General features: G+C 37.0%; 1 protein-coding gene across 1 annotated transcript in view; it reads right to left on the reverse strand.

Annotated features, from left to right (window-relative positions):
• VIRMA (vir like m6A methyltransferase associated) overlaps positions 1 to 15,968 on the reverse strand; it is a 40,234-nt gene that overhangs the window by 5,441 nt on the left and 18,825 nt on the right. Inside the window, exons 10-19 of the mRNA XM_081322725.1 lie at positions 15,085 to 15,239; positions 14,695 to 14,777; positions 13,742 to 13,835; positions 12,528 to 13,072; positions 11,886 to 12,121; positions 10,235 to 10,487; positions 7,988 to 8,205; positions 2,912 to 3,044; positions 1,627 to 1,779; positions 172 to 332 (exon numbers count right to left, since the gene is read on the reverse strand). Coding sequence (XP_081178851.1) covers positions 172 to 332; positions 1,627 to 1,779; positions 2,912 to 3,044; positions 7,988 to 8,205; positions 10,235 to 10,487; positions 11,886 to 12,121; positions 12,528 to 13,072; positions 13,742 to 13,835; positions 14,695 to 14,777; positions 15,085 to 15,239 — 2,031 coding nt within the window. The remainder of the gene's footprint in view (positions 1 to 171; positions 333 to 1,626; positions 1,780 to 2,911; positions 3,045 to 7,987; positions 8,206 to 10,234; positions 10,488 to 11,885; positions 12,122 to 12,527; positions 13,073 to 13,741; positions 13,836 to 14,694; positions 14,778 to 15,084; positions 15,240 to 15,968) is intronic.

Here is a 15,968-nt window from a genome sequence, read left to right on the forward strand (position 1 = left end):
ATGAATAATTGAGTATAATAAATATAGTATTAAGAATCATACAATAGTACTGAGGAATTTCTACTCTGCTCCACAATGAACTAAAACTCATTTATTTAAATGAAATCCAAATATACCAATGCCATAAATTATAGTTCTCTCGTCCATATAAATGTCTTTTTGTTACTTTACCTATTATTAAACAGATGTTGCAGAGATTCTGGAGCAGGCAAAATTGGTTCCACATCTTGATCACTTAGAGGACAAGCCTCTCCAGCAGATTCCAACATCTGCCTAAGTCCAACCACATTATCCAGTAATGATTCCAGGCTGTCGTCTTCCTTAGAACACTCCTAGATAAGAAATTCTACAGTCATCAATCATATAAGAGCCTTGGTGGAGCAGTGGGCTAATGCCTCCTTAAGTAAAAAAAAACCAGCTGCCTGCAATTAGTGCAGGTTCGCATCCCACAAGGCTCAAGGTTGACTCAGCCTTCCATCCTTCTGAGGTAGGTAAAATGAGGACCCAGATTGTTGGGGGCAATAAGCTGACTTTGTAATAATGCCGCTTGGGGGGTGTATGAAAGCCCTAATAAGCAGGCATATACATAGAATGAAGGCTACTGCTAAGCTTGTAAGCCGCCCTGAGTCTTCGGAGAAGGGCGGGATATAAATGGAATTAAAATAAATAAAATAAATAAATATAAAATCTAGCATTCTGGACAATTAACAAGATATAGAGAGAGCGTATTTCACCAGAATGTATTTATTTTGGATTCCTATTGGAGATGATGCACTAACAACACAATTATAAGCAATTGTATTAATGTAATGCAGCAAAAGGTGGCACTTTAAAGGTGAACAGATTTTATTAAAAATTAATTTGTGTGTACTAAAAGCCATTTCATCTGATATAACATACAAAATGCTGTTGGCAGGTTATGTAAAATCAAGAAGATAGGTAGACAAGAAGACCAAATAACCATAAAATCTGATAGATGCAGGCAGAGAATTCTGTGAAAAGCTAAATGAAAGCAGGATGGCAACCATGAAGATCAGAATCAAGAAAATCAGAATAACTGTGTTTTATCATCCAAAAATGTGATAAAATTAATCTTATATTTCTCTCATTAGCTACAGTAACTATTCAACCTGAATAATGCACACACAATAAAGGTAGTCCTTGACTTACAACAGTTCATTTAGTGACCGTTCACAGTTCCAACATCACTGAAAAAAGTGACTTATGACCATTTTTCACACTTATGACTGTTGCAGCATCCCCATGGTCACATGATCAAAATTTAGACAATTGGCAACTGACTCACGTTTATGATGACTGCAGTGTCCTGGGATCATGTGATCACCTTTTGCGACCTTCTGACAAGCAGAGTCAATGGGTAAACCAGATACACTTAGCAGTCACGTAAGTAACTTAATAACTGGCATGATTCACTTAACAACTGTGGCAAGAAAGGTCACAAAATGGGGCAAAAAACTCACTAAACAAATGTCTCGCTTAACAACATACATTTTGGACCCAATTGTAGTCATAGGTCGAGGGCTGCCTGTATCCAATATTACTACCGTATAAGTTTTCACTTATATTAAATAAATATATTATTTTTTTAGTGAAAGTTAACATTACCAAAACCAGTTTCTCCAGTTCAAGGAGCAGGTTTTCAGGAGTCTCTTCTTTGGTCTGCAACTGATACTTTAATTCTGCAGTACTAAGACCCAGGGTTCTGGTGGGATGACTTCCATCTACCTCCGCAAGACTGCCATCATCCCCACAACATCCCTGAAGAACATAAATAAGTATCTGGATGAAAAACTACTGCAAAAGGTATAAATAACCATGTTATATGAAACATAATGCTGCCAGTAGAGGACACATCAAATAAACAAACGTTCAAAAATCTTTATAACAGCTTTGTGTACACTTGTTTTCATCCAAAAGAATGCACTAATTTGTTACAGAAATGGCTAAGTTATATATTAAGAACGCAAAAGTAAAGTTGATATTATTTCTACCTTACTGATCTGAAGAGTCAGATGTTAATGCTTTTATTTTTCCCCCTTTGTCCTACAGTTCTCCTTTTACCATTTCCCATTTTCCCACTATTTTAATTTTCATTTGTATTTTTACACTTTAATAAAAATTATATTTAAAAAAAGAAGTATACAGTCATTCTGTTCTTTAAGATGAACCTCCTTTCAATACTAAATAGATCAATATGAGATGTCTTTCCTTTTCAATATCCATGTGGAAACATACTTCTAGAATATACATCAAAGGGATTTTGCAAAATACTTTTTTATACTTGTCGATCCATTATATGAAGCTCTTTTACAAAACCATATTGTTGACTATGTGATCATACATAACTTCTTAGAACTTTTTACTTCTCTATAATCAATATAATTATGAGGATTTTCAACATTCCGAGTAGTGGTTTGAATTACTTGATTAAGTTATTTATTAAGCAACTTTGAGTGGTTCACCAAGTAAGAAAAAATAATAGTCGAACCATATAACAGTACAGTAACATTCAAGGTAAATGAATATAAAGATGGCAAAACCAAGCAACAAGAAAAACATGCAAACACTACTCAAAAGGAGCTTCAACCACCCTACCTAAAAGCCTGGAAAGATTCCCTTGCTGAAAACCATCTACTATTCCTATTGTTTTATGTTTTGTTATTTGTTGCTTTGATGGAATTAATAATAGGAGATAAACCTGGCATATTTTAGCAATAGAAAAGCAAGATATAAAACTTCTTCAATGACAATACTAACAAACTAAATTGACACTTTGTTTAGGAAGCATCTTAACTATTTAGTATAGCATAGTAGTCTGCTTCAAAGATATTTAGCTAAATTGCAGTAGAACAGCAACATTGCTGAAAAATGTTAGTTTGTATTGACTTACCAAAGGATCAGAATTTAGTATCTGTCTCATGAAATCCAGAAAGGAAGAGGCAAGTTCTCCTGTGTCTTTACTGAAGCTGCTCACTATTCTCTTTAATACTGTTTGCAGAGCATCACAGTGTTTTGCCAGAGAACTAAGGTTGTGTCAAAAAGAAATGTTTTACTTTACCTACTGAATGTAATGTAGCACATAAGCGATCAAGAGACTAAAAAGCAACTAGTTCATGTCTTCATAAATGAGTATTGTTAGAGATTGCTAAATGTGAAGTAATTTCATTATACTTAATATTCTTAGGTGTAGCAAGGTCTCAGATTACTACAATACTTTTAGATTAGTCAGCCAACTGCAATACCTAGACTACACACAAAAAAAGAAATACTTTTAATTGCAGAGTTGATAAACAGAATCTGTCATCTATGAGGCAATTCTTATTCCTTCATTTGCACAAGAGGAGGTCTCTTCTAAAATAATTGCCATAGCAACTGATAGCCAAAACAGCCTCTATCAATACTCTCTTAAAGACTGACTGCAATTCTTATTATTGAGGAATTATTTTTATCTCATTTCTTTTAATATAACATTGAAACCAAATACCAGCAAAAATAAAAATAAAGAATAACAGAGTTGGAAGGGACCTTAGAGGCCTTCTAGTCCAACCCTTCTCAAGTAGGAGACCCTATACCATTCCAGACAAGTGTCAGTCCAGTCTCTTCTTAAAAGCCTCCAGTGATGGAGCACCCACATGAAGCATGATGAAGCATGACATCATTGGAGCCAACCCACACTCTTTCCATATTAACTATTACAAATGGGTTCATCCACCTCCGTGGCCCAATGCAGGGAGAAAAGAAGACCGCAGGATGCAGAATACTTTATTCTTTATAAATCTGCAAACAGATGCAAATGTGATGACATCATTGAACAAAGCACAGGCAGTCAACTAGCTTTGTAATCCTAATTATCACCTCTGGGACAGAATTTATACATCATCTTCCAAGCTCAACTTTCCAAATTTCAGTGAAGAATTTTACTGGAAAATTCGAAATTGCTCAAGTCGGGAGTGGATATAGTGTGTCTCCAGGAAGTGCACATTAAAAAGCAACATGAAACTGTTTTGCATTGTTCAAAATTAGGTAATTTATTTGTGGCCTTAGCAGATAAAAAGCAAAGGAGAGTGGTTTTTTATGTTAAACAGTATTTGAAAGCTAAATTAATTTATCAAGGCGAAGATGGGAGAGTCCTAATGATTGAAGTCGAGATTGGTTGTCACAGGACACTGCTGGTGGGGATATATGCCCCGAATGGAGCCCAAAAACAATTTTATGAAAGGCTGTATTATAGGTTGGTAGATTTGCAGTATGATCAAATTTGCATAATAGGTGATTTTAATGGGATTATAAATAAGGAGATGGACTATAATTGTGATCAGGAACAAGGGGTTAGGCGGCTGACAGATAGGCGGATACTTCCCAAAATATGTGACGAGATGAGGGAGGAGCTTGGCCTTCGAGATGCCTGGCGGGAGTTGAACCCAAATAGGAAGCAATTTACTTTCTTTTCTACAAGGCATAGATCTTGGTCGCGCTTGGACATGCTATGGATGACGGCCGAGATAAGATCTCTAGCCACCGTGGAAATACAGACTAATTTATGGGCTGATCACAACCCCATAGTGGTGGTATGGGGTGAAGGTAGGATTGGGAAAAGGAGAAGGTGGACCCTTGATGTAGCAATATTAAGAGATATAGAATTCCAGCAGTTAATTAAGAGAGAGATGGAGCTTTTTTTTAGGGTGAACGATAATGGGGAGACGTCGTTATAAATCCTTTGGGATACGGCGAAAGCTTATATGCGTGGGGTGGCAATTAAATTTATCGCGAGGAAGAAAAAGGTTAAATTACGGGAAAGGGAGGAGTGGGTAGAGAAATTAAGAGAAGCAGAAGGGGACTTACAACTACACCCATTAGATCGAAGTTTGGGAGAGAAGGTTGATAGAATTAGACATCAGATTACGCTATTAGAACAGGTTGATTTGGCCCAGAAAATTCGAAGTGTCAGGCAGCACCATTTTGAACACGCTAACAAAGCAGGGTGCTGGTTGACTTACCAGTTGAAGAAAGAGAAAGAGAAAAGGTTTAATGATCAACTACAAGATGAGACAGGAGAGATTAGAGTAGATATGGATGGAAAGAAGAGAATTGCACAAGATTTTTTTTCACGCCTATACTTCGGAGAAGAGGTACAGGAGAATAAGATCTTGGACTATCTGACTTACGTAGATTCCCCTGTAGTCCCACAAGACATGAGGGAGCTTTTAAATGGAGAGATAATAGAGGGGGAGATAGAAAGTGTGATTAGGAGTCAAAAGACGGGTAAGACTCCAGGTACAGATGGCTTGCCTGCCGAAATTTATAAATTGCTCTCAGAGACTTTGGTGAAATATTTGAAAGATCTATTTAATGCAGTTTTAGAGGAATCTGTAGTTCCCAAATCTTGGTCCGAAGCCTATATCACATTAATTCCTAAAGAAGGCACTGATCACTCACAAATCAAGAATTATAGACCTATCTCCCTTTTAAATACAGATTATAAGATATTTGCTTCTACTATGGCTGGGAGACTTAAAAGATTTTTGAGTAGTTTTATTCAGTGACCAAAATGGCTTTCTACCATCTAGGCAGATTAGGGATAACTTGAGAATTATAATCAATGTGCTGGAGTATTATGAGGCCCAACCCGATAAACAGTTAGCATTGGTATTCCTTGATGCCCAAAAGGCATTTGACGAGGTGAATTGGAGGTATCTAAACTGGTTATTGAGGTACATGGATTTTGGTCCAAGGTTTTTGAATGCATTCCAGGTGATTTATAAGGAGCAAACTGCCAAAATTTTGATTAATGGAGAGGAATCGGAAGAGGTGAAAATAGCAAGAGGAACGAGGCAAGGCTGTCCTATGTCTCCCTTGTTATTTATTTTATCTTTGGAGCCATTTTTGAGAGCCTTGAGAGGAGACCCAGAAGTTAAAGGGTTGAGGATAAAAGAACAAGAATATAAAGTCCAGGCGTTCGCGGACGATTTAGTGTTTATTCTTGAAGAACCTATAAATTCGGGTAAGCGTCTCTTGGAGAAGTTGGAGGAGTATGGAGAGGTGGCAGGGTTACAGATCAACAGAGAAAAAATGAAAGTTGTGGTAAAGAATATGACGATAGCGCAAAGGTTGGAGTTTCAAGGCAAGTTGGGGCTGCAGGTCAAACATAAGGTAAAATATCTTGGAATCTGGCTCACAGATCGGTGCTCCTCAATTAAAGAAAATAACTATCAAAAATTATTGGTACAACTATCCAAGGACTTGGAGAAGTGGAACAAATTGCCCCTGTCTCTATTTGGTAGAATAGCATTAATAAAGATGCAGGTTTTGTCGAGATTTCTTTTTCTTTTTCAAACAGCTCCAGTGAAGTTAGACAATTCGTTTTTTAAGAACTTGGAGAGACTTGTTTCTAAATTTGTTTGGGCAAGTAAAAAAACCTCAGGTTAAAGCTAAGATAATGCAAGGACCAAAGGCAGAGGGAGGACTTGGGCTCCCTAATTGGAAGTATTATGTTGCGGCATTGTTAGTTTGGATAAGGGAGTGGATGACTCTCCAAAATAGGCGGTTGTTAGCGTTAGAGGGACATGATCTATCCCAAGGGTGGCATGCTCATTTGTGGCGGGAGTCAGGAAGCCCACCGAAATATTTTATTAGGCATTATTTGCATAATATACTATTAGGGGCTTGGTCGTTAGTTAGGAAGAAGTTTTATACGAGGACACCGTATTGGCTGTCGCCGATGGAAGCATTGACCTACCCTAATGTGTTTAACCCAGAAAAAAGGGTGATTTATAAAGAATTATTGCATTCAAATGGAGAATTAAAATCTAAATCGCAATTGCAGGAACAGGGTATCCAGGTAGATTGGTGGGCGTATATGCAGCTTCGCAGTCAGTTTATGAAGGAGAAAGTGGTGCCAGGGATTACTAGAGAAGCTCAAGGATTCGATAAGATTCTTTTCGGGAAAAGTGAGAAGTTGCTGGCAAAATGTTATTCTTTACTATTGGATATGGATGGGTTAAATGAGCTTACAGAGGGCTTTAGGGTCGCCTGGGAAAGGAATCTGGGTTACCAAATTGATCGTGATAAATGGCAGTCCATCTGGGAGAAAAATGTTAGGCTAACGAAATCTACTGCGTATAAGGAGAATGTTTATAAGATGATGTTTCGTTGGCATCTCCCTCCAGCTAGATTGGGTAAAATGGTTTTGGGTGTGTCCCCAGCGTGTTGGAAGTGTGGAGAAAGAGAGGGCACCTATTACCACCAGTGGTGGACCTGCGGCGAAGCGAGGAAGTATTGGCATCGGCTTCAAATATGGTTGAATGAGATTTTAGGACATTCTGTTAAATTGACTCCTGAGACGTTTTTGTTAGGCTTAAAACCAGACAATCTGAATAGATCTGCATGGTATTTGATGTCGCATTTGTTAACGGCGGCACGGATTTTATGGGCTCAATATTGGAAGAATTCTGTTAGTCCCCCCGAGGATCTGTTAATCAAGAAATTTATTGATTGTGCGGAATCGGACCATTTGACCATGCTGTTGAAAGATAAGGGGGATACAGATTATTATTTATGGTTGACAAAAAGGGATGGTTACGGGAAGGATTGATTCTACAATGTAACAGCAACTTGTCTAAATCATTAGAATGTTTATTATGTTGTGTATTTTTCTAAAAGAATTTTAATAAGCACTGCGATGTATTGTTATGATGTAGTTGTGGATGATTTCAATAAAATAAAAATATATATTAAAAAAAAGAATTTTACTGGAAAATTCATCTTAAATTTTGATTGTAAGAAACAGAACATAAAGAGTATTGAAAGATATGATGTTCACTTTAGGAAGCTAATTTTTCAGGTACTAATTTTCACTGTAACTTTTTCTTGACGTTGAACTGATACGCCTAATCTCCACTGAAAATGAATGGGAACTGCACAAAATTTACACGTACTTTTAGAAAGATTTGAAATGGGGAAATTATACCTTTTGAGATGATAGAATCCATAATCGTGCTCTGTAAGGAACATCATTGTCCTAATACAAGTCAGCAAGCAGGTATAGCTGCTTTCAGCATTAATAATTGTTTCCATCAGGCAGTCACAGATGGAAGCCATGAGTTCTTTGCCTGGCAATGAATTGGAAAGCTGCTCCAATTCAGAAAGAGTGCTTTCTGAGGAACTGGGCAGGATCAGGGCAATGTCCTGTAAAAAAAAAAAAGTCGATGCATTATTGAAAGGCAGGGGCATATTTTATAATTATGGCACTGCAAGCAATAGCTGGGACTCAAAGAACTAATTTAGAATGTGCCTTGGTCCAGGGAGAAAAAACTGAAAGATTTTCTCTTTTTCGAATAACAGACCAACACAACATATTACAAAAGATAACTGAGATTCCCTACAGTAGTAATGTTAGCGGCACAGAAAGCAGATTGATTGCTCACAATAATTAATTGACTAATAGGTAACCCCTTTAGGTCAGTGGGCACATTGGGGATTTTGAGAGCATGTTGTATATATTCTTACAAAATGGCAACAGAATGGAAACTGCTAGTCATAAAATGCCAATTTAAAGCTACAATAAAGGTTCTTCTTTGACATCTACTCTATTGCTTACTTCTAGGCATCCTAATAGGTCAGGGGTTCCCAACCTGGGGGTGTGAGATGATATTCCAGGGGGTGCGAAAACTTGGGTTTTCAAAATTATAGTGTATGTGCATAATTCGTTACCATTATTTTGAACTTTTGTAAGGGGTGCGAGAACATATCAAACCGTTCTAGGGGGTGCGGGGTATAGAAAAGGTTGGGAGCCACTGTATTAGGTAATACCAATCTGCTACATTATTACAGAAATCTTAAGAGTAGCCAACTTGCTTTAAAAGCATGACAACAGATTATTCAACATATTGCCTTAGTATTTATTCACTTTTTGTAAATTTGTAACATTTGTCTGTGATCAGAAATAAAGAAGTTTGCTTTTCTCAGCAAACGAACATGCTATCCACATGCTGGATTCAACTACCTATCCTTTTTACTTTCAAAGAATACCTATGTATTCTATAGTTTGGGGGACTTGGAATATCTAGTGTTGGAAGTCTGGCATTATCAACATAACTATCTGTAAGCATAATGACCCCTGGGAATCAGTTGCCTATTGCTGCATTATTTCCAAAGCAAAGTTTTCTAAAGAGGGAAGTCTTTTGAATCTTGACTAGTGAACTTAAGAATGACTATTATATTCAATATTAGAGGCATTTTTCTAAGGGAATGCTCATTTAGAACTATTATTTGCACAGAAGCAGAAATTGAGGTTTAATTCAGAAAGTTCAGCAAAACTAAGCCATCTAAAACTAAAATACGCAAAATAATAGAATACAAAATTCTAATTACTGTAAAATTTCAAACAGAGTAGAGTTAAAAAAACAAATATTAATCTACACAAATTTACCTTATTAAGAATTAGGACGTCTTAGACACATAAACAAGTTATTACAATCCAACTATTACAAAACCCTGCAGTAAACTGCAAATCTTTATAATTCATTCTGTTGATCTGTTCATGTGGTAAATTACTTGGGGGTCATTAATCTGAAGAAATGTCAGCATTTAGTATTGGGGAAGTGTCCAAGGGAGGAAATCACAAAAAAACAAACCCAGAATGTAAATACGCATACGTTGGTAGCACTACCATAGTACAGCAGACAAGATTCTGAATCTGTTTTGATATACAGCACAACTATTTCCAAACAAAGAATATCTTTGGGAGTAGTCCTAAGGACCGGAATTGGTGACCAACAATTCCATCACTAAACAAGACATAATGTAACCTCAACAGACTTATGACCTTTCTTACACCGTCATTATTAAACAAATCACCTCTAGTCATTAAATAAGACATCACATGACCACAACTTTTGATTTCACTGCTGGCTTCTCCATTGATTCTATTTGTTGGAACCTGGCTGTGAAGCACAGAAATTGTGATCACATGACCACAGGATGCTGCAATGGTCATAAATATGAGGACCAGTCATAAAGTTATATTTTTTCAGCCCTGTATAACTTCTGTGGTCACTAAACAGGACAATGGTTAAGCAAGGACTACCTACAGACCATTATTTCACAGCCTACCAATGCATTACAGTACATTCATGTATCTAAGTGTGTGAGGATGTAACCATGGGAACACGTGAAGAATGAAGATATTCTTCTTTAGATTTTCCATTTTAAATACCTGGTCACAGAAGGACTGTAAAATAGAAGCTAAGTATTCTGAACACTGCTGATGAATGATGTTTTCCCCTGCAGTCTGCATCAAAGTCAAAAGTTCTAGGAAAACTTCGGCGTATTTTTCATCACCTTTAGCAGTTCCATTAATCAGGTGCAAAATAGCCAATTTACAAGCTTTGTGCGAAGCCAGAGCATCAAATAAAGCAAGCAAGCGGGTGGTCTGACCAGTATATTGTTTCTCCTTATCTTCTGGGTTGCTGAAATGATGAGAAATTTCTTTATTAGGATGATAGCACACTAGATAGAAATGTAAATCAAAACAAACATGTTTGAACATTTCCATTCACCCCTTTTGCTCTCTCAATATAGATATATAGATATATACAGTACATACATACATACATACATACATACAGATATATGTAAGCAATGTTCATTTCTGCACAAATGTAAACTGCCACCTATCTGAAAAGTTACCAGTGTGAGGGATTACTACCATAGCTACATGGGTAATAATGATGTTAGTGGTATTTAAGTGGCTTGAATGAAATCAAATATTCAGGAGATGAAAGCAAATTTTGGAGGATTTTTTCTGGTTTCACCCACTTCTCTGTACTAATCTTCTAACTTCTGTTCTAGAACTATAAAGAAATGAAATGAAATGAAATACATTTTGATGTGCAGTTCCCTAACACTTGACACACTATTCAAAGATCAAACCTGGTTCTTGCCCCCAACCCCACAATACACACTGGTGCTACAGAACACATTTTGTAGCTAGACGGACAATCATGTAACTGAAGGAACAGAAGGTGTAGGGTCAAAAGCAATTGATTAAGTGTTTAATAAGATAGGAAAGGAGAACGTAACCCATACAAGACCTCTTAAGTCTCCTTTCAAGTGTGAGGAGCCAAAATTGTGACCAATGAAATCTCGTGACCTCCCGTTTAGACTACTGCAATGCTCTCTACATGGGGCTGCCCTTGAGGACCACCCGGAGGCTTCAGCTGGTGCAGAATGCAGCCACACGAGTCGTGATGGGGGTCTCCCGATACTCCCATGTAACACCTCTACTCCGCAAGCTGCATTGGCTTCCGGTTGCCCTTCGGGTGAGATTCAAGGTGCTGGTGATGACCTATAAAGCCCTAAATGGCGAGGGTCCGGCATATTTGAGGGAACACCTGCTGCCAGCATCAAGCTCCCTTCGTCCAGTGCGCTCCCACAGGGAGGGTCTTCTCAGGGTGCCGCCGGTTGAAGATTGCCGGCGGGTAACACCCAGGGGTAGGGCCTTCTCAGTGGGTGCGCCTGCCCTGTGGAACCAGCTGCCTGTGGAGCTTAGGACTGCCCCCAACCTCCGTTCATTCCGCCGGGACCTGAAGACCTGGCTCTTCGAGCTCTCTGGCCCAGGCTGAGAATTTTTTAATTTTAATTTTAACTGGGTTTTTTATTGTTCTCAGGGTTTTTAATCTTTTTAATTTGTTTTAACGTTTGTATTGACTTTCTTTTAAATGCCCCGTAAACCGCCCTGAGTCCTTCGGGAAAGGGCGGTATATAAATCTAAATAAATAAAACTTTTCTACTTTTTCGAATCATTAAACAAATTATTAGACAATAATTGTCTTGTTTAGGCAATATTAAGAGATATTGAAATGTACCTTTGCAGATCTTCTACAAGTAGATCTAAGACAGTTCTCATAATAAGGAGAGCCGTTGGTGAGGCCAAGTCACACAACTGTACACAAATGCGCCTTAGCATATGCTGAATGGGCTGGCAAGTGGAGCCAGAAAAGGATCGTACTATTTCTTGCAGTAACTTTGCCTGGACATGAAGATGCATGCTCCAAAGTTTTCTAGTATTGAGAGCTACTGATAAGTCATGTGGTTCAATAACCTATGGAAAACAAAATAATCCTTTGAAATGCACAATAATCATACATTTGCAGCATGCTATGCTATTCTCTACTCTGGAATTTCATAGAAAATGTATTGCCAAGGAGAGTATGTCAACTGGAATTCATATTCAATATTATTCCCACAAAACAGCCCTATAGAGGGACATAAACGGAAACAAGTTTACACATCCAGGTGCTCCATACAAATATCCCTGTGGTACCTGGCCCTATATTTTCCTTGGTTCTCCAGACTATATTTTGCTTAATGATTCTAGACAGTAATAAAACCAACTTCCGCATGTATACAATATAATTATGTTAATAAAAATACAATTCATACATATGTTTCATAGTTCAACTGTCAGATCAGCTTATTTTTAAAATCAGTTGGTAGTTTTTATTTACCTGAGTGGTCTGCATAGGCAATGGAAGAGGCAGTAGTTCTGAAAGTAATATAAGGCCAGAGAAAAATCCTTCTGGAATTCTTAGAACAGAAGTAAGGACCTCTTTTAGCATTAATGACCAAGTATTATTAGCTAGAGTTTCTTCGGAGATAGTTAACTTCTCATTAACACCCTGGGTGAAAGTTAACAAGATATCAACAATATCATTCTGGATTTTCTGTTCATCACTGTCCAAACGCCCAGAGAGTGTTATAGAACATAAAAGCATGTGTAAAGAAATAAGTGCTGAAGGAACACGCATATCTTTAAATTCAAAAGATCCTCCCCGTAGCAATTCAGTCAACATGGTCTTCAAAAGTGTCAGAGTACATCGGGCCATAGAGATTGTAGTGACTCTGTGAAGAGTTGTTCCCATGTTGACATGGAGTCTCCAGGGCTGAATAAGAATGCTGTTTAGTTTTTGCAGAATTCTGATAAAAGTGTCCATTCCTTCAGAAGAGAAGAGCTGAATAACTGCAAGGTTCCATTTAAGGTCCTTCTGCTGACCTTTATAAAAGATAGGAGAAATAATGTATAGTCTTTATATTTTATTCTCTATTTTACTATTAAGTACAGGTAGTCCTTGACTAACAACAGTTCATTTAGTGACCATTCAAAGCTACAACGGCAATGAAAAAAGTGTCTTATGACAGTTTTTTACACTTATGACCGTTGCAGGATCCCTATGGTCACATTATCAAAATTCAGATGCTTGGCAACTGACTCTTGTTTATGACGGTTGCAGTGTCCCAAGGTCATGTGATCAGCTTCTGTGACCATTGACAAGCAAAGTCAATGGGAAAGCCAGATTCACTTAACAACTTTGTTACTAACTTAACAATTGCAATGATTCACTTAACAACAGTAGCAAGAAAGGTCGTAAAAATGGGGCAAAACTCACTTAACAAATTTTTCACTTAGCAACATACATTTTGGGCTCAATTGTGGTCATTAAGTCGTGGACTATCTGTAATATAAATTGGACGCAATGATTCTGTTGGTGACCAAAGCTAAATATTTTTACATATTTCTTTCACTCAGGAAAAATGAACTGCGAATTACTCCAGTGTGTGTATATGATCAATATACATATCCAAAAAACAATATATTTTAGACTGTGTGATTTAATACAAATACATTCTACTGAATGAGAACTAAGAAGTTAAATATTGTTACCTTCAACAGAAGGTGGAGGACATGCAATATGACACAAGACACGAAGTGCTGTAGGGAGACCAACTCCTTCCTGAGTCATCAAGCTATCAATGTTCTTTAAAGTAAAGAAGTAGATAATGATTTAAAAATACATATTCAAAAGGGATATATCTGACTTAACAGACAACATTGCTTCTGCACAAACAATGGAGAGATCAATTTAATTTTTGTACACAACCAAGAGAGTTACGCAAAAACCAGTTCCCATTTTGACTAATAGTGTAGATTTTAGGATTTGAAGTTCACTTATAAAGCACAGGAATATTGAAAGCCTGACTTATGTAACTCACCAGCAATTATTCAGCAGTCCAGCAATGGATTTGGTTCAAGATTTGGTCCTTCCTTATTGCGCAATACATCCAGCTTTTTTTTTAAAAAGAGCACAATTTGTATGTGTTCTGTCAGGTCACTATTCCAATATTTAAAATATTTGGATACCAAACTAAATATTAGCATATATTTGTTTCATGAATATTTAAGTAAAACTGTAAATAGAATAAAGGGGGCTAAGGTAGGCGGACCAATCTAGATCCCAATAAAGGAGAATATTTGTAGCTCAGGATTGAAATGAGGAACTAATCTAGAGTTTTCAGCAACTCAATGTGAACAGCAATCATAGGATTGCCAATCCAATTTTTTCCCTTCCCAAAATATTTTAATTGATCAGCATGTCTACTTTCAACATCATCTGAACTAAAATTAACTTCAAAATACATCTGTTCAAAAAGATGAGTAGTTTGCTATTCTAATAAGTCATATTTCTTTTTTACTTTTGATTTATTAAATGTAAATGCCATTCATCTCACTGTCCAAGGATGGCAATGTAAAGGAAACCATGTAAAAACTAAACAATTGTTATATAGTACAGCAAAAATGCACTCCCCCTTATGCTTTTACTTATTTATTTTACTGACCTGTTTAATATATTCAATGAGATTTGGGATGCAATTAATTTCAAATCGGACTGTTTTCAATGGCTCCAACCATTTACTAAGTTCTAAAAACAAACAAGATCATTTGATGAATGTTATATGATGCGTTCAAAAAAAATGTGAAAACAATTAGAGCGGTTTTGATTCTAAAACATTGAATCTTAACAACGGGGACATACTCATTTTAACCAAAAGTCTAAGAAATTTTTATACAATTTTATAATATGAATAGTATATTACATTGTTTAAAAACCAATTTTATAAGAAGACTGCTAAAGAACCTAGTAACCTTAATACATGCAATAGTGAAACAGAATATCAGAAATATTTAAAACATTGTCCAACATTGTCCAACGATAACAAACACCGTACCTTGTAATTTGGTATTATTTTCATCAGCTTTGCAAAGCTTCAACAGGGGTGCTGAGTACAGCTCAAGCATCTGGACATCACTTGAAGACTGTACCACCAGTAGAACAAGGATGCAGGCATAATTGTACGCAACTGACTTTTTTGATTTGGAATCACTGAAATGTAAGTTTAAAAAAAAACACCTAGAAGTTACTAATTTACTTCATTATTACTTCATTTCATATTTTAGTCTTCATACTAAACATAAAACCCAGAGATTACGTTTCCATCACTGGCTTCCCGCCCTGCTCCAGAAATTTAGAGGACACATAGAAATCACAGAAGAAGGAAAAGTAACTGTGCAAGAGAATTCCCACCTGCTCAGCATAGGATTCCATCTTACAGCATTAAACATAGTTATCATTAAAGTTCAAAGGGATTTTTATCAAGCCATCCTATTCTTTCATAATCCTTCTACTTTTAAAATGTATCATACCCCATATGGAGAAAAGTAATTAGAAGCAAACAATAATCTTTAGAATAAAAACTTAATAAAAAATAGTATTATTCTGAACTCAGATGACATTCCAAATGATCCCGTTACAGAAAGTCCTCAAGTTATTACTGTAATTTGAATTAGAATTACCATCACCAAGCACAGCAGTTCTAAAGCATGTCACATGATTGCACTGCTTAGTGACAACAATCCAGGCAACCCTGGTTGATGTCATGACTCCAGTTGCATGGGGTCATTAAGTAGAAAGAAGGAGAAGTCTCAAGTAAAGAGCATGGGGGTGGGGGAGGAGGCGAGGCTCTGGGTAGCTCAGTGGAGGCTGTGCACGAGTTGGGGGAGGAAGGTGTTGCAGTTTGGCTCAAACTTAGGGAGACGGGGGAAAGAGGGTGCA

This window comes from Vipera berus (genome assembly GCF_964194415.1).
Source record: "Vipera berus genome assembly, chromosome: 3".
In the NCBI taxonomy this organism is placed as follows: Eukaryota; Metazoa; Chordata; class Lepidosauria; order Squamata; family Viperidae; genus Vipera; species Vipera berus.